General features: G+C 38.6%; 1 protein-coding gene and 1 long non-coding RNA gene across 5 annotated transcripts in view; one reads left to right on the top strand and one right to left on the bottom strand.

Annotated features, from left to right (window-relative positions):
• Positions 1-18509, top strand: part of PAXIP1 (PAX interacting protein 1) — a 60704-nt gene extending 42195 nt beyond the window's left edge. For all 4 annotated transcript variants that reach the window (XM_063642374.1, XM_055269764.1, XM_055269767.2 and 1 more), the window contains 11 exons: positions 398-519; positions 955-1139; positions 2104-2147; positions 4542-4612; positions 6141-6243; positions 7355-7523; positions 14248-14348; positions 15421-15555; positions 15647-15722; positions 15806-15870; positions 18036-18509. In XM_063642374.1, coding sequence (XP_063498444.1) covers positions 398-519; positions 955-1139; positions 2104-2147; positions 4542-4612; positions 6141-6243; positions 7355-7523; positions 14248-14348; positions 15421-15555; positions 15647-15722; positions 15806-15870; positions 18036-18047 — 1083 coding nt within the window. In that variant the 3' untranslated portion in view covers positions 18048-18509. The remainder of the gene's footprint in view (positions 1-397; positions 520-954; positions 1140-2103; positions 2148-4541; positions 4613-6140; positions 6244-7354; positions 7524-14247; positions 14349-15420; positions 15556-15646; positions 15723-15805; positions 15871-18035) is intronic.
• On the bottom strand, positions 15795-18108 carry LOC129476913 (uncharacterized). The gene is made up of 3 exons (XR_008655165.2): positions 18032-18108; positions 17580-17658; positions 15795-15871 (listed from the first exon to the last, which is right to left on the bottom strand). It is a non-coding gene; the product is annotated as an uncharacterized lncRNA (long non-coding RNA).
• Positions 18510-23588: the final 5079 nt, after the last annotated feature.

Below are 23588 nucleotides of genomic sequence, written 5' to 3'. Positions count from 1 at the left end.
CAAAGGTGGCCCCTGTTGGGTGGAACTAATCAATAGTTGTGGGTCCTCCCACTCAAATGATCTCAGCGTTGGGATCAGTGAGAAGAAGGAGGAGCTGGCTTGTGGTTACGTGCTTTATAACGTAACTGTTGGGATCGTCTGAGCAGTGTTGCAGTAACATAAACAAGGCATCTCATGTTCATTTTTTTCTTCCTCCCCGTGAGGGCTATGTGTATAACCTTTTGACCATTAATACAATTCTGGTCTTGAAAGTTTTAGGAATGATATTACCAAATGTGTTCCATAATGCCAAAGAAATAGTGAAAAAATATGTATCAACCAAGAAGTAGAAGAAATAGTACTTGGTTTTGGTTTTTTGCTTATTTTGTGTTTACCTTATTTTCTCTTTTTTTCTTAGATTATTTCTGTGACTGGATTTGTTGATAGTGACAGAGATGACCTAAAATTAATGGCTTATTTGGCGGGCGCCAAATATACGGGTTATCTATGCCGCAGCAACACAGTCCTCATCTGTAAAGAGTAAGCGAATTTTTGAAACTGTTTTTATTCATAAATTTACACACAATATAGTGCCTATTTCAATAATTGTGCCTTTTTTAGTATGTCATAGTTTTGTGGAAATCAAAGTCTGTTAAAGTATGACAATGATATGGTAATGTTAGTAGAAATACCTGGAAAACATTTGAATTAATGAAATTAGATGAACTAATGAAATTTGAATTAACAAAACAGGAACAGGGTAGAAGTAAGACTCCTAGGTGGTTTTGTAATTCTGTGTGAGCCTTGAGGTGTATATTTCATTACCATTCAGGGTCACCCTCAACTTTGCTAGGATATGCCTCCCACTTCTATTATGAGAAATTTTTTATACCTTTTGTTGGAAATAAATGTACATTTGGACAGTTGACATCTTTAACATTTAATAAATATGTTTTCTCCTCAAAAAATAAAAAGACCAACTGGTTTAAAGTATGAAAAAGCCAAAGAGTGGAGGATACCCTGTGTCAACGCCCAGTGGCTTGGCGACATTCTTCTGGGAAACTTTGAGGCACTGCGGCAGATTCAGTATAGTCGCTACACGGCCTTCAGTCTGCAGGATCCATTTGCCCCTACCCAGCATTTAGTTTTAAATCTTTTAGGTAAGTGAAATTCTACATGCTGCAAATCTTACTTAAATAAAATCATTAGCATTACTTCTACCATCTTTTTATTCATACTAATTACCAAGCCTGGCTTGAGCTTTCTAATCAGTTTTTGACTCATTTCCAATTTCCTTTCTATACTCTTTCTTCCTTCTCACCACTCTGCCCAGGATTTTTGTTTGTTGGTTTGTTTTTTTGTTTGTTTGTTTGTTGTTGTTTTTTTTTTTTTTTTTTTTTTTTTTGAGACAGGGTCTCGCTTTGTCACCCAGGTTGGAGTGCAGTGGTATGATCATGGCTCACTGCAGCTCGATCTCCCCACCTCACCCTCCCAAGTAGCTGGGACTACAGGCGTGTGCCATGGTTTAATATTTTTGTTTGCTTTTGATGAACTCTTCGAGATGGAAGGAGCGCTTGAAAGCTTTTTGGTAGTCTTGCCTCTCAGGCCGGTTAATCTTTTGTCCAAATTACTCCCTACCCTACAGAACATTCCCTGCTTTCCTAGAATGGACGTCTGTCCTCTTTGTCACTGCTGAGCTTTGACTGACTTGCTGTTACATCTTGGATGCCATTATGGCTCCTGTGGTGGGCAAGAAGGTTTGTGCCTGCTAGAGGCCAGACTATGTGAAACCCAGGCTTGGACACAGGCCTAGAAATGTCTACCCAGACAGCCCACGGTGGGAGGGTGAATGCCATGGGTTTAGACACAACGTTTGCTTTGTTGTTTGCTGCCGATGGTCTTAATGCTACTTCATCCAGACAGCATGTGAAACGAAAGCAGCAGCATGCCCTCACCTTGCCTGGAAAGCTTTCTTTAAAACTTCATTATAGTACTTACATTTATCCTTGTTAAGTGTTGTCAGCTAAACCACCTGTCTATTGAGGATTATCAGGGAAGACTTTTACAAAAAGGCCTTTTTACTTAACGTATCTATCATAAAAAATAATGTGTTTCTCTCTTTAGATGCTTGGAGAGTTCCCTTAAAAGTGTCTGCAGAGTTGCTGATGGTATGTCAAATTAATAACCTTACTTTGGCTATTACTGTATTATTAAAATGCAGTAGGGATGTATTTGTCTTCATAAATTAAAAATTATTTTAGTAATTTGTCAACATGATAACGAATTATCTACTCCAGTAAATCCTAGGACTGATTTTTCTCTTAATTGTTAGGATATGATTGTCATTATTTTTATATATACATGTGAGGGGTTTATTTGCTTCAGAGAGCTGTGTGATTGCTTATAGAGAACAGTAAAATCAAAGATGATGTCTTGTTTTTCGTAGTGTTAGAAAGGCAAGAACTTTAAGAACCACTGGAAGCAATGGGTGTGTAACCTACTTGGGGCTACAGATCAGAACTTAAGGAGTCCCGGGTCTCTTGATGAGGGGGAAATGTTTTCATAGTGTCCTGAGTTGGGAGTCACATCACAGTGCTTGAGGTCTCTGCTTCTCAGGATAGGCTATTCTTGAAGTGTGAGGGCCATTGGTTGTTAATTACAAGAAAAAGAAGTGCTTTCTGCATTCTCATCTGTCAGGTATGATGAGTGGAAGATCAGTTTTTTCTCTTTTCCCCACATTCACGTTTACTAAGTTACAGACAGGACCACTTCAATAATTTTTCACTGTAGACTTTGTCTGCTGTGACTTCTCACTGTTTGACTGAACATCAGCACTTTGAGAACAGCAGATTTTTTTTACTGTTGGCCAATAGTAGTGTAATTTAAAGGCTTTGGTTTATGTTCATGTTGTTATATACTAACCTTTGTTTTGAAAAACGGATTTCCATGTCATGTACCCACCAAGTTTTCACCACATTTCTGTTGTATACAGAGGTAATTTAGGGTTTGTGCCACTTGAACAACTAGCTGAGGGGAATAGTCTCATGAGGATTCGCAGCTAATACCCAAGCCTGTGTTTCTGGTTATTCGTCTACTGACTTACTGGTTTTCCAGATCTCATCTGGAAGCTGCTGATAATCATCCCACGTCTCTGAGGAAGCCCCTCCAAGCCACAGTCTTGTTTTCTTCTTGCTAGTGATAATGTGATCATAGATGTATTTTTTTTCCTAGCTTAAACTAGTAGTTATGATTTTGATTTTAAAGACATGACCAGTTTTGACACATCAGCAAAAGCAAATATTCCCCCAGTTCATTTAGCTGAAAAGAATTTTATGGTGGCTTTTAAGCTCACTCTGGGAAAGCGGTCATCAGAGTTTTCCTCCCAAACTACATGGCTTATATTCTAAAGTTGTTAGGGGCTCCAAATGTCAGCTTCTCTTGTGGCTTTGTGTCAGTAATTAAAAGCTAAAAATCTCAGAGACAAAGAGGCCCAGTTTATCCTTTTTGCCTATCCCACCATTTGTTTCTGTTCTTGGTACCAATGAACGACAATTTGGAGACTTAAATGCGATCTTCGGAAATAGAGTTGAGAAATTGTTTTCTTATAAAGGCTATAATAAGAAAGTAATAAACTTCCCTGCAAATTATTATAAAGCTTGATTCTCTATGACAGGGCTAATAGATTTTGAATGCTTTCTGTAGATATATTTATTTTGGTTGTCTAGATATGGCAGCAATATTTAGAAAAAATAAGTTGTAGTTAAAGTAAATTAATAAGATTGAGAGCAATTCCTTCAAGTAATAAAACATCTGGGAAAGACATGGTTGGCCCACACAAGTCAAAGAACTTCTGAGTTGAAACTATGAAGGAGGAGTGAACAAAGAATAGGGTAGAATGGAGACGCTGACTGTGGTCGGGACCCCACAAGGGAATCCCATCTCCTTCCTGCTGTCTTTGTGCTCGGCATGGCTTCTGCTCCAGGGTCAGGGACTGGAGCCGGTTCTAGTGGATGTGACCATGTTGCTGAGGCAGAGTGTAGGTTTTGCTACCTTGTCTGGCTGTTGGTAGCAGTGTTGATCTGATTGTCATGTAACATCTTTTGTGAAATCTCATAGGTGAAATTTCTCTTTTAGGAATAGTCTTTTAGGGTGGAGGTATAATATCAATCATGTTTTCCACATTCTAAATCGGGACACAGGACAAAATATTTGAAATAAAAACCATTCTGAGAAGTTCAAGGTTGAGGCCTGCATATATATAACATGGAGGAAAAAAAGCAACAAAGATACTTTAAAGTACTGAAAGGATTTTGTGAATAAAGAGGGAAAGAAAAAGCAAAAAATAAACAGAAACGATACAGAGGTTCTCTCTGGAATATTAGCTGCTTCTGCCAGCTTGCATTGTCCTAGTGATCTTTTGAGGTGAAGACTAGTACTGATGTGGTGAAGAAGAACATGATTCTTGTATATGTTTAAGTAGTTTGATTATTTGACACATAAATCTTTTGGAAGCTACTGTATTACTTAGTAGATTGATTAAGTTGACAATATTTTAATTGCAGAGTATAAGACTACCTCCCAAACTGAAACAGAATGAAGTAGCTAATGTCCAGCCTTCTTCCAAAAGAGCCAGGTATGAGTAATAACCTTAAATTTTTTATTGCTGGCTTTCACAGGTCTGCTTTGGAAAATTGGTGGCAATTGAGGAAAGTTTCTAAAATGTTTTGCAGTAAATAGGATTTGAAAGGGTTTGCTTTTTGCTTTACAACTTTATTGGGATATATTTCATTTTAATGACATAGGCCAGTATATTTTTTATTTAAAAAAAATTCAGTCTTTTTCTTTAAGCGACATATTATAAGAAGCCCCTCTCCAACATGTAAAACAGAAGTTGCAGTGGTGGAAATGGGGTGGGAGGTCTAGAACCCAGCTCAGAGATACACTGCGGAGCCCCAGGCCTCCTGGGCATGGCTGAAGAACCTGCTGTACTTGCCGAGAGAGCGTAGGTGCCGAGAGAGCATGTACGCTGTGGCGTCGTCTTGGGTATGCTCCTTGGATCTGCCAGTTCTTGATGAGGACAAAGCAGTGTTGGCCACAGTGGGAAGGAGGATCCAGACCCAAAGCCTTTGGAAGGACATGCGCAGTGCACGTGGCATGTTGGGTTTTGGCTTGGAGTATGCAGATTGAGATGCGTATCATTTTAGTGTCGTGTCGGCCAACAGGAGTCAATAATGAAGTCCTTCCAATCATTTAATTAGTAAGGCATAGCAAATGCAGGAGCAAACCAACAGAGCTTTTATATTCTTCCTTGATTCTAGAAAACTCTTCTTTCCAAACTGTACATGGAAATATAACTGCTTGAATGGTTTTTTGCAGTTACCAGGTTCCTCATCTTTTCTCTCCCTGCTCCTCCTCTTTCCCTCCTTCCATTCCCCACTTCCAGAACACAAACTGAACTGTTGACTTTTGTAATAAAATCCTAATTATGTGATATTTTTTGAGGCTGTCATCAAATTACCACAAATTTAAAATAAATTTTTATTGGACTGTCTCAGAAAATAATAAGCTGAAAAAAAGACCTAAAAAATTTAAGGGTTATGTACAAAACAAAAAGGTTTAATTTAAAATGTGTGCTTGAGCAGAGCTGCGTTTTTATAATTTGTGGTTGAAGAGGGCTAGAATGTAAAAGACACTAGAAGCTCTAGTGACACTCTTCTTGGCTGACTTGTATTGATGGTGAACATGCAAACAAGGAGTGGCCTGAGTCACACAAGGTTATCTTAAAAACTTGATAGAAAAAAACTGAAGTGATAAAGCTAGCAAAATCAGTGATGTTTAGAAGCAACTTTGATACTTGCTTTCTTCTGAAAGCCAATGAAAAAAATGAATCAGGAGGGGATTGATGAAGAAGAAAGTATTGATCTTAACCAAAAGTGAATTGGATGCCTCCCTTGGAGGCTTCAAAGGTAGTCTTTTTTGGAAGGTGACTTTATGGAAATGGTAGAAAGAAAGGAAGGACAGATAGCTCATTGTATTTTTCCTTTAAGAATAAAAACCGCATGCAGTTAAAGCTTGTTAAACTATTGAAATCCCTTGTTTTCTAAAGAAAATTTTCATTGTAAGTAAATATGAAATCACTACTATTTTATGTGTATTTACAGAATTGAAGACGTACCACCTCCCACTAAAAAGCTAACTCCAGAATTGACCCCTCTTGTGCTTTTCACTGGATTCGAGCCTGTCCAGGTTCAACAGTATATTAAGGTGAAATTTCATCTACTTTGTACAAGGATTTTTAGCAGTGTCCTTTTTTATATATATTTACTTCAGATCAGCAGTTTATTAACTTACATAGTTTAGATAGGAATATCTTGTTATAACAGTCTTTATAGTGCATATTTATGAAGTATTTTTAGTAGTATTTATAGTAATAAGTAAGTATTTTGTGGCTTCCTGCCCTGTTCTGTGCTATTATTTCATACTTAGATAGTTGCTTTCTTATTAGTATAGGCCAGGAACCATGTTAATAGACACATGAACATTTGCAAGTCTCCTTCTGTGTCGTATTCATGAAGACATCCAGCGTGAAGGAAAACTGTCTTTTCAAGATCTCTGATTGAAACACAGTCTATCCAAGATTAGTTTTCTTAGGTAGAGTGAGGCCAAAAGGGAGTTTGTGTATTTGTTTAGATGATAAATGGGCACAGGTTTTAAATATACTTTTTGAAATAACATCCCCAAGGATGATGGGATTTTGTTTTGTTTTGGTGAGGGAGAGGATGGTTAAGAGTATAAGTTGACCTGTATTATGGTGGATTCATACATTTTACTCCTGGTTTCCTTTTTAGGGAAAAGAAACAATTACAAATGCTATTATACATTTAGAACAAATTAATTTCTCCACTTTTAAAATGTGAGGATAGTTATTAGGAGGTCGCTTTTTAATATGCTCAAGTCTTAGCCAGTTTTTATGCCATCATTTCAAAAAATGAAGATAGCAGGTAAATGTTCCTCATTAACACCAGTTTCTGCCTAGGAAGTCTTGGCTGTTTACTCTTCATTGTGAAGTGAGCTGCATCATTCTCATGTCATTTAATTTATTCATGGAGATATGTTATTGATGTTTGATGGAGAATTCATATTTTAATCTTGGTTTGTGTGGAATTGAACTACAGAAATGTAAATGATAAATTCTCCTTTTTATTTTTCTCCTGTAGTTATAGGTTTTGTTTTACCTGTCACACTGTTTGCTGTGGCTGAGAATTACAGTCATAAACCTTGTCTTTAGATAGATATTCCTCTGTGTTACTCTGTGTCAGTGTGGCTCTGTGGATGCTGAACTTTATCATTTCTGACCTGTGTTTGTGACCTTTAGAAGCTCTACATTCTCGGTGGAGAGGTTGCGGAGTCTGCACAGAAGTGCACACACCTCATTGCCAGCAAAGTGACTCGCACTGTGAAGTTCCTGACGGCGATTTCTGTCGTGAAGCACATAGTGACGCCAGAGTGGCTGGAAGAATGCTTCAGGTGTCAGAAGTTCATTGGTAAGGAGCAGCGCCAGTAACTTTGTTTTTAATGCCAAATAAACTTTTTTTTTCTTGAATTCATCTCTTTTCATCCAACAAATGTTTATTTTTTAACTATGTGATAGTTATTCATTTAAATTTATAAATTTATTTCATATCCCCAGTGATTCCTTTGATTGATGTCTTTGCATTTTACCCTAAGTATAAAAGTTTTGGTAAATTGGACAATATTAGGGGGAAAACAAGCTCTATATCCCTCTTTTTATTTTCTTGTTAGTATATTTTGTTTGGAAATCTGGCTGTAAAATGAGATTTTTCAAAGTGCAGGGAAGTATTTTTTTCTTTATTTGGAAAGAGAGCAGGTGTATGTAAATGTCGTATTCAAATACACTTTGAATATCAGTTTATATAAGGAGGGAAAGACATCTATGTCCTCTTGCCCATCTTCCATTGTTCAGAGCCCCCAAAGAGAAATTCTTTTACTAACAGGCACATTTAGAGATGGTATGTAAAAGATAGTTTTTTCTTAGATTGATATACACCTAAATGTTTTTAGAACCTTGCTAGGTATAAAATAAGTATAAATTCTAAGCAATTTTTTTCTTCATGGAGGCTGTATAGCCAGGGCAGCTGTGTGCCCTTACTCTCCTGCATAGGAGTGGTGTCACCCTGTGTCTGCAGGGTTGGTGTCCACAGTGTGTCGTCTAGGCCAGGCACCTCTCAGCTTCTCCAGCTATGTCCTCCATCCTCCCCTGGGCCCTGTCTGGGTTGAAAGGTTCAGAGGCACATGCCCCATGACAAGCTTCACTGAATTCTCAGTCATTTTTCTCATTTGGTCTTTCTGCCCCAAGCACACAGGCCCTAAAACTGAGCTCCCTGGCTACTCCATCATGTAGCAGTGATACTGATTACCAGCCCCTGATTTAGAGCATCCACATGCTCATTTTTCTGTGCCAGTTGTTTGCCCTATATTGACGTGTTCTCACACTTTCTCACCTATGCCTCCCTTGCCCCTGACCCCTTAAACAGAAAGATACAGCTGCCAAAGGGAAGAGCAAGGCATGTGGCCGTGGAGCAAGCAAGGCCTGCAGGGGGCGCTACTAGGTCCCGTTACACTCCTGTGGCTAAACTCACCTTATTTATCACTTAGACACAAGTCATTAAATCCATCTTTTAAATTTAAAATGTTTTAGATTCATGTCACATTTTTGGCCACAGATTTTAAATATAATTCATGTTTATGTAAATAAATTAGGAGTGTATATATCTTAAAGTTCATGTAGTCTAATTTTACAGATGAGAAGACCCAGAAAAATAAAGATACTTAAGATTGCTGTTTATAGCAAAGCTAGAACTAAAGTTAAAATTTTATGGTTCTGTATCTAAGGCAGTAAGACACAGGAAAGAATAAATCATTAATCTGAAGAAAAGACTAAATCCTCAACTATGATATTCAGGCAATTCTTGTCATTCAGGTAGTTATGCTCTATAAAGTTGCACAGACACTGAGTTAGTGAATGCTGTACTGTAGCCTGTGGGTAAACACGGGGTTAGGTTCCTGAGAGCCTCTGTTCACTACATTTTCATCAGCCAATCATATATAACCTTGTTTTATGTGTGTTTCTGTTTAAAGACATCTTATTCAATGTATATTGTTAATTCATTGACATCGAACTCATGATCAACAGCACTGTAACTCATGCCCGCATGAAGCTTCCCTAAGACACATATTTTCTCCATAAGGCACATCACAGCCTTCTTGCACTTAGGGCTGCGGACATTTTAAACAGCAAAATCACCAACATAAGGCACGCAAATTTGAAAACAGTAGCACTAAATAGATCACAAAAAGGATGCTTATTCACCATTTCAGCTGGAACAGGAAGGCAAGGCATGGCCTTGTTCCTCCCGGCTAGGAACGTTCATGTGGGTGACTGATTCTTTTCCAGTCCACGTATGTCCACAAATGGCCACCGAAGTGCTGCAGACACTGATTGTGGGTTCATAAATAAATTTCAGAGGGGAGGAAAATTAGCAAAGAATCTGTGAATAATGAGGCTCACATGTATTAAGTGGTATTTAGAAATTTTTTAAATTGAAATTTTGAAAATTTTTCGACTCTAAAATAAAAAGATATTAATGAAACAAAACAATGAAGGCAGAAGAAAAACATGGTAGAAACAATTACTGCAAACATTTTAGCTTCCAATTTTGTATAATGTTATACAATTTAGAAGGAGATAGTCTATTCGTTAACAGAAATAGTAAGTGTACTTTCTTAGCTTCTGCTGTGGGAGCATGGCATACACCAGCTTGGGTGGTGGAGAAAGCGGGTCTGCAATGTTCCAGCCTCTGTTGGCTCCATCGGCTGCTTTTGGGCAACACCCAGCTTTAGAGATCTTTATTGTTACTTTTGAACTTTGCTTATTCCTTTTCTTTTCCAACCAAGAACATGCTAATTCTTTGAAAATTAGTTTGCCAAGCAGCCAATTTAGTGAGTGACCAATTTACTTAATTTTTCAAGTTTCAGTTTGTGAAAATCTGGTTCTTTTATCTGTATATATAAAGTTTACAGTTCATATTTGATGGGAAGTTTTGGTTGACTAGCTTTTATTTCTTTATAGCACTGTTAATAAATGTTTGCTGTGTTGCTCTCTGAGGGTTAAAAAAGTGGTTGTTATAAACATTTAATATTGAGAAAACATTTCATATTTTATCTTCCATATTTTAGGATTTCCTAAGAGAATTTTTGCAGTTTATAATTATTGTTTTTTAAAAATAGACAATTTTTAGGGCAGTTTTAGGTTCACAGCAAAATTACAGAAAGTACAGAGAATTCCCATATACCCCAGCCCATACCCATGCACACACACTGCCACCCCCGCTACAGTAACCATCCCACACCAAAGTGAAATGTTTATTAACCGTTAATGAAGCTACATTGACATTTGGGTCATAGTCACCCAAAGTCCATAGTTATATTAGGGCTTACTCTTGGCCTTGAACAGTCATTGGGTTTTAACAAATGTATAAGGACATGATTTTGCTATTACAGCGTCATACGGAGTTGTTCCACTGCCCTAAAAATCCTCTGTGCTCCACCCACTCATTCCTTCCTGCCTGCTGACCCCTGGCAACCACTGATCTTCTATTCTTTCTATAGTCTTGCCCTTTCCAGAATGTTACATATTGGGAATCATACAGTATGTAGGATTTTCAGATTTGCTTCCTTTGCTTAGCAATATACGCCCCAGCTTCCTCCATGTCTTTTCATGGCTTGATAGCGCATTTCTTTTTAGCACTAAATAATATTCCATTGTCAGAATGTATCTGTTCAGCCCCTCACCTACACAAGGACATCTTAGCTGATTCTAAATTTTTGCAGTTATCAGTAAAGCTGCTAAAACATCCATGTACGGGTTTTAGCGTGAACATAAGTTTCAACTCCTTTTGGTAAATCAACAAGGTTGCAATTGCTTGATCATATGGTAAGAGTATGTTTAGCTTTGTAAGAAACCGCCGGGCTGTCTTCTGAAGTGCCTGTGCCATTTTGCATTTCCACCTGCAGTGAATGGGAGCTCTTCTTGCTCCACATCCTCCTCAGCATATGCTGGTGTCAGTGCTCTGGGTTTTGGCCATTCTAATAGGTGAGGTCCAGGTTACTTATTATTTCTTTCATGGATTGTGTCTTTGGTGTTGTACCTAAAAAGTCATTGCCAAACTCAAGGTCCCTTAGATTCTCTCGTGTGTTATCTTCTAGGAGTTTCATAGCTTTGCATTTTACATTTAGGTCTGTGTTCCATTTTTGGGTCAGTTTTTTTTAAAAGAGGGTAAAGTCTGTGTCCAGATTCCTTTTATTGCATATGGATATGCAGTTGTTCCAGCATCATTTGTTGAAAAGACTTTTCTGCACCTGTTTTGGTAGGTGCATGTTTTTGGGATTTTATATTTATGTGTAACTTATATAAAATTTGAGACATCAATATTATAATCAATTTCTAGGATACTCATTTCTTTTGTACTTCCATGAAAAGTTTAATGTTCAGGTTGAGTCTTTACATTGCTACTACTATGTTAACATAACGCTGTTTGAAAAAACCAAAATCTCAATGTCTTATCTATGACAGGATCATCTTAGCTGAATTATTTTATTTTTCAATGTTACTTTCTTTTCTTTTTAAGACAGAGTCTCACCCAGTCTGTCGCCCAGGCTGGAGTGGAGTGGTGCCATTGGCTTACTACAACCTCTGCCTCCCGGGTTCAAGCCATTCTCCTGCCTCAGCCTCCCTAGTAGCTGGGACTGCAGGTGCCCACCACGACCACGCCTGGCTAAATTTTTTTGTATTTTTTAGTAGAGACAGGGTTTCACCATGTTGGCCAGGTGGGTCTTGAACTCCTGACCTCAAGAGATCCGCCCACCTTGCCCTCCCAAAGTGCTGGGATTATAGGCATGAGCCACTGCGCCCGGTGGTATTTTCTCTATCATAAACATTAACTACTTCTTGGTGATCTCACACAAGTTCTTCAGAAGGCGTATCAGCTTTGAAAGTAACACTTCAAATATACCATCTCATGTGTGACAGTACTTTTTCTGTTCCTTTTTTAATTCATCATTTTTTGTTTCTCCAAATTTTAGACATGTTTTTTCTCCTTTCACCTAAAAAGCAGGCTTTCTATCTGCTGGTTGACTCAGGGATTGATTTTGTATTTCTAGCTGTTGGTGAACAGATCCCTGCATTTCTGTCATGATGTGGTTGCTCCTGCCCAGCAGTCGGCAAACTGATCCATACGCTGAGAATGGTTTTTACATTTTAAAAATATTGCTTGAAAGAAGAGGAATACGCAAGACAAATAATAGCCCACAAATCCTAAAATATGTGTCATCTTGTTAACCCCAGTTTGCCAATCCCAAATCACTTTTCCTTGTTTTCTGCTTTTGATGTATATATTATTGGGTTTGAGCTGCCTTATTATGCTGTATGGTTGGTAGGAAATGGCGGAGGAGAAGAAATGGTTTTCTGAATATGAGACATATTTATAGGAAGATTGAAACATTTTGTGATCTTTAACTTTTGACACATTTCTTAAAATGTTGCTATGAAAACTCTGAAAATCTGTCAATTATTAATAATTGTCAGAAATCTTTAAAAATTGATAAAACTATCCTTTATAAATTGCTGTATACTTTTATATATTTGAATGTGTGTTTGGTGAATCTTTAAAGTTTGGTAATTCACCTAATTGATTATGAGCCAAATGACTCCAATGTCCTACAAGTTCTTGAGGAGTTAGTGTGTGTATATATATCATATATATAACATATGTTATATAAAACGCATATGTTATATATCACATATATGTTTTATATGTGATATATAACATATATAACATGTTTTATGATATATATCACATATATACCGTATATGTGATATATATAATATATATCACATATATACCGTATATGTGATATATATAATATATATCACATATATACCGTATATGTGATATATATAAAACATGATATATAACATATATGTGATATATCTTATATATCACATATATACCGTATATGTGTAATATATACCATATATGTTATATGTGATATATACCATATGTTATATATGGTATATATACCATATATATCATATATATATATCTCATATATATACTTGGATGGGATTATTTAAAACTTGTCTTTCTAGGACTGGAGATTTTAACCTGAGATCTGCAGGCTTAGAAAGTTGGTGAACTTCCTAAAATAGTGGGGGGGTAAAGGGGAGGAGCAGCTATGGGAAGAGGGTTCATATTTTTCAGTAACTTTTTTTTCTTTTTTTACATTTTTATTGTTAAAAAAAATTATTACTGCCGGGCGCGGTGGCTCACGCTTGTAATCCCAGCACTTTGGGAGGCCGAGGCGGGCGGATCATGAGGTCAGGAGATCGAGACCACAGTGAAACCCCGACTCTACTAAAAAATACAAAAAATTAGCTGGGCGTGGTGGCGGGCGCCTGTAGTCCCAGCTACTCGGAGAGGCTGAGGCAGGAGAATGGTGTGAACCCGGGAGGCGGAGTTTGCAGTGAGCCGAGATTGCGCCACTGCACTCCAGCCTGGGGGACAGAGCGAGACTCCGTCTTGAAAAAAAAAAAAAAAAAGTAAAAAAGTAAAAAAAGTAAAAAAAAATTATTACTATTATTTTGAGACCAGATCTCACTTTGTTGCCCAGGCTGGAGTGCAGTGGTGCAATGACAGCCCACCATAGCCTCGAACTTCCCAGACTCAAGCCATCTTCCCACTTCAGTCTGCCAGGTAGCTGGGACTGCAGGCACATGCTACCATGCCAAGCTGATTTTAAAGTTTTTCTGTAGAGATGAAGTCTCACTATGTTGCCCAGGCTGTTCTCGAACTCCTGGCATCAAGCAGCTTTCCTTCCTCGGCTTCCCAAAGTGCTGGAATTACAGGCATGAACCACCACACCCAGCCCGTTTTTTTCAGGAGTTTATGACCTCAAATGGTTAATTACCACTGATCTAGGAGAAAAAATACCTGCCTGTCTTTTTTTGGTCTGGCTGTTTTTAGAGGGAAGTAAATGAAATATAATGGTGACATTTAAATATCCGAAGGCTGTACAGGTAATTGTAGCTGTAATATTATGTACCTGAATATGGGCGAGAATTTTCTGGGTCACACTTGCCACACTTCACGTGTCCACACTTTTCAGAGTATGTGCTGTTCTGTTTTCCAGATGAGCAGAACTACATTCTCCGAGATGCTGAGGCAGAAGTACTTTTCTCTTTCAGCTTGGAAGAATCCTTAAAACGGGCACACGTTTCTCCACTCTTTAAGGTACACTTTAAGGGAAACGTAAATCAGTCCAAGTAAGCATAAAACACATGGACCTGCTCAAGGGAACTACCAGGTGATTTGGTGGGAAGTGCGCCTCCAGGGCAGCTGGGCTCACCCTGCATCCCATTTACCACTTGGCTCCCTTCTTGGACATTGCCACTGGAGGTGTTCCTCCCGTGAAACACAGCACATCTCTAGAGAACTTTACTATAATGTTTAAAAATAAGTACACAAATTTAATAAATACATCTATGAGAAATAAGTTGTTCAAACAGTAGGTTTTTGAGTAATTGGTTAAGAGGCATGTTCATTTTTCTGCTTTTAATCTTTAGAGGACATTGCTTCGTACTATTGTCAATAAATGTATATTCAGCTGGAGAAGATACTTGGGAAAAATATTCCCAAGTATGTGCGTAGATATAATTCAGAACTAAAGATTTTTAAATGTTAGATAAGTGTTAGAACAGTTAGAAATTTTTTTGTACCAAAGAACTAAGTAAATCAATAAAGATAATCTGTTCTTTAACCTTCTTAAGGAGTCAACAGGAATTAGAAATGATTTGCAGTTTAAGACAGAATAGTATTTTGTGGTATCCTCAGGAGCAATTCTTGTTAGATAATTAAATCTTAAGCATCAATATCATTTCCTGCTTTGAGTTCAAATAATATGGAGAAAATAAAGAAAAGGGATACAAGCCAGGCAGCATGCTATGCCAGAGGCTGTTGCTGGGCAGATAAGTGTGGTGAAATATAATGCTGATTTAAAATTGTATAAAAATTGTCAAAAATATTTGTAATATTCTTGCTTATTCACAAAACACTTTGTTTTAGGGACTTAAGTTCTGGTTACTTTAAATCATCTTCAGGCATACTTAACATGTGAAAATGCTTACATTCCAAATTTACATAGCTGGATTCCTCTGCCACTTCAGATTGAATGCTAGTAGGAGAATAGTACCTTCATAATGTCATAAAATTAGAAATTTTGTCAAAAATCTCAGGGCAGAATCTATGTACTCTAAAAATGAAAGCATTTTAAGAAGATAATACATATATTTTCATTTAATTTTAGGCAAAATATTTTTACATCACACCTGGAATCTGCCCAAGTCTTTCCACTATGAAGGCAATCGTAGAGTGTGCAGGAGGAAAGGTGTTATCCAAGCAGCCGTCTTTCCGAAAGCTCATGGAGCACAAGCAGAACTCGGTGGGTAGAGTGGAGTCCGCCAGCGAGTCCGTCATTGCCCTGTGTCACATTCGGTGTTCGGTCACTGAGAAACTCATTTTCTTTTCCTTAGAGTTTGTCGGAAATAATTTTAATATCCTGTGAAAATGACCTTCATTTATGCCGAGAATATTTTGCCAGAGGCATAGGTACGTCTCCCTGCTTACGTATGTGAGTATGTGTGCACACATAGCAGTGGATCTCTAACAGTCTCTGTTTCCACCCTGTTCAGATGTTCACAATGCAGAGTTCGTTCTGACTGGAGTGCTCACACAAACGCTGGACTATGAATCATATCCTTTTCAAAAGAGAATAAAAAGTAGATGGGTTAGATATGAAATGGATTTCCCAGGTTAATAAGGCAGTACCTTTCCTGTTTTGCAAGCCATTTTTCCTTTTTTTGCTATTGTGATTTATGCAGTGAACAATTCTTTTCTCTTCAGAATATTCATTTGAGTTGCTAGTAAAAATATTCTCTTAACTTACTGAGAGTTCGGTTTTAATAGGTGATGTTAATTAGAAAGGATCTATACTGTCTAGTTTATGGAGGTATTAAAGAATTTGACAATTAGATAAAATAGAAAATAATTGCAAAAATAAATAGATGTTTCTTTTTATCAGCTCATTTTTGAGCTTGTAGTTTTCAAAATGAAATTTAGTTCGTTTATAGTCTTTGTACTCAGGAGCTTTGGGATGGGAGATCAATTACTACTAAATAGAAGTGGCAGAATGAATACTTTATCAACATGTCAGGAAAATGCAAAGGTCAGTCTTTAGAATATTGACACCTCGGCTTTTTTCTGTTTCAGACATTCAGGAAAAAATAAAGCTCATCGTCTGTTATTTGAATTCCTTATTAAAAATCTCTGAATTATTATTTTAATGTAGGAACAGCCCATCAGTGAAGCGAAACATGCCTTACAGGTCCTTATGGGAAAATTCTGTTTCAACTTCCGTTTCCCATTGCAGAGGGCCTTCTCTCAGGGGTGTTTCTCAGGACTTCTCCCTGGGCCTCCTGCAATGAGGCTGGAGGGCCGAGCTCCTCATCTCTGTGGGGTGGGGGCCTCTGCCACCTCTGACCAGTGTTAACCTCGGTGGACCGTTTGTGTTTGGGATAGGACTGCTTCAGTAAGGCACAGAGGTCAGAATGATACCTATCCTTGCCGAGGTTTTCTCTCTTCATGTGTGCCTGTTTCATCCAGGTAATTACATTTAAGTATATTTACATTTAAATACACTGACATTCATCCAGTTAATTACGTTTATCAAACATTTTCCTCTTAACCCTAAAGAGCTTATGGTTATAACAGTAGACAGAAGACCTTGATATCACTGAGAGAAAAGCACTTTTAAGAAGTAAAATTTGGCCGGATGCGGTGGCTCATGCCTGTAATCCCAGCATGGGAGGCCAAGGCGGGTGGATCACCTGAGATCAGGAGTTCAAGACCAGCCTGGCCAACATGGTGAAACCCCGGCTCTACCAAAAATATAAAAAATTAGCTGGGCATGGTGGTGGGCACCTGTAATCACAGCTACTTGGTGAGGCAGGAGAATCACTTGAACCTGGGAGGCAGGGGTTGCAGTGAGCCAATATTGTGCCATTGCACTACAGCCTGGGCAACAAGAGCGAAACTCTGTCTTTAAAAAAACAAAAAAGTAAAATTTGCCTTAGACCCAGAAGCCAATGTCGTGTCAAGCTATTGCCTGTCTAGTTGGAATGAGGCTTGGTGCAGAAACCCTCTTATCATTCATACCAGAGCTTGGTGTATTCTATACCGCCATCTATTAGAAAATTATTGCAGGAGCTACTGATAGGAATGATAAGAGGCCTGTTAAATTTTTACAGATATGCTATAAGCATTTGGTTTTTATACAATATATACTCTTGCATTTTTTCCAGACTTTTCCTAGCATTCATATTTGTATTTGTGAAAGCCTATTCTATACTACATTTACTTTCAGAAGAAATTGCTTTAAAACTCATAGAGGAGACTTGTGAGTATTACCTTGGGAGCCTTTTTTCATATCCATGATGAATTTTGCCCAAAGTGGATGGTTTAGAATCGCAGAGGTCAGCACCTGCTCCTGAAGGTATAAGTAGGAGTTAGCTATTTGTGGTGGGGCTTTGGGGGATGTCAGCTCTTGGGGGTTGTGTGTTGTACATGTTAATTTAAAGGACACTTCAGCTATTGCTGGGCCTCAGCTCTGGCCACATAGTGGATCCCCTGCGGAGCTGGCACAGGTGCTCATGTCCCTGGGCCGAGTGAGCCTGTGTGTCGGGGCCAAGGGCCTCCTGTGATTTGGGTGTGCAGCAGAGCGACTGGTTTGAATGGGTAAGAAAGAGGCTGTAGCATTCCTACAAGGGTGTCCCTGAAACTGGGTGATGAATGTTGGAACCCTTGGTTTCATGTTTTTCTTTTGCCTTGTATTTGAAAGTCGTTTTCCTCAACAAGCTTACATATAAGTTTAACTGATGGCGTCTAGGCTGCCGTGTGTGTCGACTCCTGCGGTGCGGGGCTAGCTGTCTGGCTGGCGAGGAGCTGCCGCGCTTCCTTCACATGCTCTTGTTTTCCAGCTGCTTCCTTGGGGTATCAGACTGTGAAGCAGGAAGACACATACAATAAATATACTGCATCTTTTTAAGATGTGCAATTTTATTCTGAGGAAACATAAATTATGTTTTGTACTATATGACTTTAAGAGCCCACATTAGGTTTTATGATTCATTTGCCAGGTTTTTAAATGTTTTCACAAAACTGTTACGGGACTTCAACTAGAAATAAAATGGTGTAAATAAAGACCTTGCTATCTCTAAATTATGAATGTTAAAGATTTGAAATGTTTTGTACTTTGATTATTTTTATTTCTTATACTCTGTTTTCTTTTATATTGATATCTTGCCCACATTTTAAATAAATGTACTTTTGAAGTTAGAATTGAGTAATCCTTTATTATTCCACATTTTTTGCATAACTTATAATTTACATCAAACCGGATCACATTTTAAGTAATTTCAAGACAAAATATTTTCCAGTAAATTTTTTACCTCAAGAAATAATAATTTCTGGAAGCCAGCCATTCTTTTGTCACTGTAATAAACTCCATCCCAGGCAGGGGTGGATTCACATTATTTCACAATCAATCACTAAGCACAGGTGCAACCAGTGAGAACCAGTGACGCTGCAGAACTTCCATCCATCCTGCTTCTTTCCAGACCCTGTTGCAGTACGTCTTGTTGGATCATAGGTGTAATAAAATGGTAGAGACTGCTGGTTTATTAAAGATGAGCAGGGCAGTAACTGCTAATATCTTTAGATCGTGCTGACCAGTGCTGTCACAGACATTCAGAGCTGCTTTATAACAAACATTGTGCCTCAAAATTTGTATACTTTTAAGCTTATATTTTTGTGCCTAAATAAACTTAGAGATACTGACTGACTTACCGCTGAGCAGATGTAGAACTGACCTTTTCCCCTCATGTACCACAGGTGGAATTGATGTTGCTATAAAATATTCTAGATTCTGTAGAATCCTGGAAGTGCGGGAGCGTTTCATAAATCAGAATAGAGTTTTCATTTGCAAAGTATTCAAAGTACTTCCCTACTACTTAGAAGCTTGAAGGCAAGTTACAATCAATCATTACAGACTAAATGGGCCTTCTGGGTAGAGTACAATGCATCTGTTTAATCTTTGGTGGAGACAGGGTGTTTATATAACCAACATACAAATATGACTGATTCGATTAACCTTTCAATTAGTGCTTTTTTTTTCTAAAGCTGCCAAGAAATGATCCTTAAAAACTCCAGGAGCTGTCTAAAGCCAGCTGGCTTGCACAACTGTTAAGCATTGATTTGGTGACTAAGAGGGACTTAGATGAACATATAAAAATAAAATATTTCAAGTAAATACTTCTTAGAAAAAAATGAGTAGATCGGACACATTAAATGAGATTTAATCCTGGTATTTTCATCTGGCTCAGTGTCATCTAATAGAAATATAATGGGAACAACGTGTGTAATTTAAGCATTTTTAGTAGCTACAATAAATGTTTTAAAATTAGTTCTAGTATGTAGACAGTACATCCAAATATTGCTTCTGCCAGAAGTAATCAATATTTTTAGAAATTACTGAGATATTTTTACTGTTTGAGGGATGCCAATTCTTTAAAATCCAGTGTATATTTTACACTTAGACGACATCTCAATTCTGAAATTTTCATTGGAAGTACTTGATCTGTTTAGATTTCACACCACTTAGAGTTGAAAAAGTATATTACGTATCTTTATATACTCAAATTATTCAAAAGATAGTTGTGTCTTCCAATAACTGAATTACTGTCGGTTTTGAAGTTAACATAAAGTGCAATTAAAAATGGAGGTCCTCCCTTGCACTAGGCACTTTTCCAGTGTGCAGTGACCAGGGGTGGCTGATCATTGAGAAGATGAACAGCTGTCCATCACCGTGCTGCCACCTCAGTTTACCCTGAATTCTGTAACACTGGCAAGTAAGAAGGGCAGGCAATGTGAATGCCAAAGTTGAAGACATAGATATTCCATCCAAATCATCCCAAGATTGTTTCTTTGTGTAGGATAATTAAAATTATCTACCTGATAGTTCACAAAAAGTGTGTTTTTAATCTATCTGCTAGGTATTGAGAGGAAACTTGGAAGAAATAATGAGTATCCTAGCTCTAGGAGTTTACTCTCATTAGGAAAAGTTAAACAACATATGTCAATCTAGCAAATATTTGGTAATTTAAGAAAATATTTGAATAGTAATAGCTGCACAACTTTATTTTTAAGGAATATTTTAGCATAGAAAGTAAGTTAAATGAAGATAATTGTATCCTCAGCTCTTTAAACCTCAGTGCTGCTCCCCATGAAGCTCTCCCAAATTACTTTGTTGAATTAAAAAAATAAGTGCGTAATTACATACTAACTTTGTAGAAAGTTTAGCTACTCCCTGAAATGAACCACATGTGTCCCAGAAGAGTTTCTCTCGCCCACCGCCCAGCCGCTCCATCTCTAAACTTCAGTGTTGCTGGGCCCCCTCCTCAGCCGATTCCACCCTCCAGGGGTGCGGCTAAACACAGGTCACCTCTCCTTATCTCCAGGGTTTGTTCTTCCCGCCGCAGAGCTGTTCATATCTACCTGTCCCTATGCTCACTGTGTTCAATTTCTTTTCCTCTTGTAAATGTTAGTAAGTTTTTACATTTGCCTTCTTTTCTCCAGTCGCTTTCCTTTCAGGTTGACCTCTGTACTGTTCCAGGAGTAATTTTCCTGAAATAAGATTCTGTTTCTCATATTAATGCTAAAAAGAAAAACAGAGTCCAAGATGAGATGTTTCACATCTTTTTTTTTTTTTTTTTTTTGAGACCGAGTCTCGCTCTGTAGTGCAAGCTGGAGTGCGGTGGCATGATCTCGGCTCACTGCAACTTCCACCTCCCGGGCCCAAGCGATTCTCATGCCTCAGCCTTCCAAGTAGCTGGGACTACAGGTGCATGCAACCACGGCCAGCATCTTAACGTCTTGTAATGTCACCATCCCACCTCCTTACTCCTACTAGTCACATGGAATCAGATGTGATTATCCAAGCTTGCCAAACACTTCACAGGCCTCTCTCACTTTATATGCTCTCTCTTCCTATTAGAAGAACTCCCATTCCTAGCTGGCAAGCTTTCCCCTCATTTAGACTGTAAGGCCTTCCTGATCTTCGCAAACATTCTAGCTTCCTCATCTTTGTGTCCTCAGCCCTCTCTGATACAATGGAATAGATGTCTTAGAGGTGAGTGGTTACTTGTTTGCAATCTGTTCCTCTCTGCCTTAATAAAGCCTTAGAGACAGATTTAGGCCCTCTTTACCGATGTTATCCGTGGTAGGCAGAATTATAGCCCCCCAAAGATACCCTAGACCAGCAGTCCCCTACCTTTTTGGCACCAGGGAGCGGTTTCATGGAAGACAATTTTCCCATAGACTAGGCGGGGGTTTAGGGGATGTTTCAGGATGAAACTGTTCAACCTCAGATCATCAGGCATTAGATTCTCATAAGAAGTATGCAACCCAGATGCCTGGCATGTGCAGTTCACAATAGAGTTCGTGCTCCCATGAGAATCTAATGCTGCCAGTCATCTGATAAGAGGCAGAGCTCAGGCGGTAATGCTCGCTCACCCACCTCTTAACTCCTGCTGTGCAGCCCAGTTCCTGACAGGCCGTGGACTGGTACTGGTACATGACCTGGGGACTGGGGATCCCTGTCCTAGACCTAATCCCCAGAACCTGTGGCTTCTTTGTTAGCTTAGTGGCAAAAGAAACTTTGCAGGTGTGATTAAGGTTAAGGACCTTGAGATGGGGAGATGAGCCTGCATCATCCGGGAAGGCCCGAGCGAGCCATGTGAACCCCTCACAGTGGAAGAGGCAGGCAGAATTATCCAGGAAGACCCGAGCGAGTCACATGAACCCCTCACAGCAGAAGAGGAAGGCAGGAAAGTGGGTTGGAAAATGGGACCTTAGTCCTACAGATGCAAGGAACTAAGAGCGATTTTATTCCAATGAGACCCCACCAGACTTCTGACCTATAGAACTGTAGAACAACAGATTTTAGTTGTTCTCATTTAAACCACTAAATTTGTGGCAATTTGTTACAGCAGCAATAGAAAACTGACAGTATCCCAAATTTTTGTAGACTGCTTGGCATTTAATAGGCATTTGCTCAAAATGTGTTGAACTAAAATTATCATAGAGGGAAAATAAGGAATAGTTTTAAGGTTTTGTGGGGGGAGGGGATATAATAAAAGCTATCCCAGAAAGATTAATTTGAAAGTAGACACAATGAAGGCAGGTAAGTGAACAAAGCATGTTGGATTCACCTTTATAAGAAGTAGTAAGACCTGGAATTAGGATAGGCTTAGGGAAAAATGCGGTGTTTCAAAGGAAAACAACATCGCTTTGTTCATGATTTAAACTAAAAATTTTACATTTGGAGAAAAGAAATCAGTGGTAACAATATAAACAACAAACTTGGTAAGGCAGCCAGAGAAAATTTTATAGTGAAATTAAGGCTGCAATTTGGGTAAGCGTGTAAGCTGAGTTCCGTTACTGGGGAGTTATCATAGTGGCATTAGGTAATTGTAGGTCAACACTCCCTAATTACCCTTTGTACTGCCAAGGACTGGGGCTTGAAGACCACTTCTCAGTGGTCAGTGGAAGACACCAAAGGAATGGTTGGCAAGGTGAGATGAGAATCTTGATGGTATGAGACCTCAGTGTTCAGGGAGACATTTGTATCTCTGGCAATACGGTGGGCAGCTACCTTGACTAGTAATCCTTCTGAAAATGAAAAATGCTCACCTTAGATATAGAAAACAAATCCATGAGCTGGCAAAACAGGAGTACTCAGGCCAAGAACTAAGTAAAGATGAAAACTCAGGGACTAGCTAAGCACTGAGGCCGTTGCCTTGAGACCATTTGTGCAAGCAGCTGAACTTGAGTTTCACAGCCTCACTGTGGAGAAGGTAAGTGTTCAGGGTCTGCCCAAAGTGAAGAGCCAAATAGAAGATTCTCCTTCCCTAAGACTGGAACCCCAAAGGGCTATGCCCTAGGTATAAATATGAAATAGAAATAAACCTAAATCTGCCCCCAACAACCCTGGGAGTCACTGCCAGTCTTGAACCTTAGGGCTGCTGCACTAATTCACAATACATGGATGGTCCAAAAACCCTTCAAGCTCAGAATTTAGGCTAGTAGCACCTTAAAGCAATTGCATAAGGAATTACAAATCCTCCTTGGAGATACCCCCTCCCCATCTTGGACTAAACACATACTTATCCTGCAGAGAAAACAGCAAGGAAGCAAGGCATCATGAACAAAAATGGGCACACACCAGACGTAGAAATAGGAAACAGAGCCACATAATTTGGAATTATGAGGGAATACAACACAGTTAATATCTCCTGAGGCAGGCTTAAAATATTAGCAGGAAATAAGAAACTATGAAGAATGACCCAGCAGATTTGAAAA

This window comes from Symphalangus syndactylus, chromosome 6, assembly GCF_028878055.3.
Source record: "Symphalangus syndactylus isolate Jambi chromosome 6, NHGRI_mSymSyn1-v2.1_pri, whole genome shotgun sequence".
Taxonomy (NCBI): domain Eukaryota; kingdom Metazoa; phylum Chordata; class Mammalia; order Primates; family Hylobatidae; genus Symphalangus; species Symphalangus syndactylus.
Note: the sequence above shows the minus strand (reverse complement) of the source record. Positions and strands in the feature narration are given on the sequence as shown.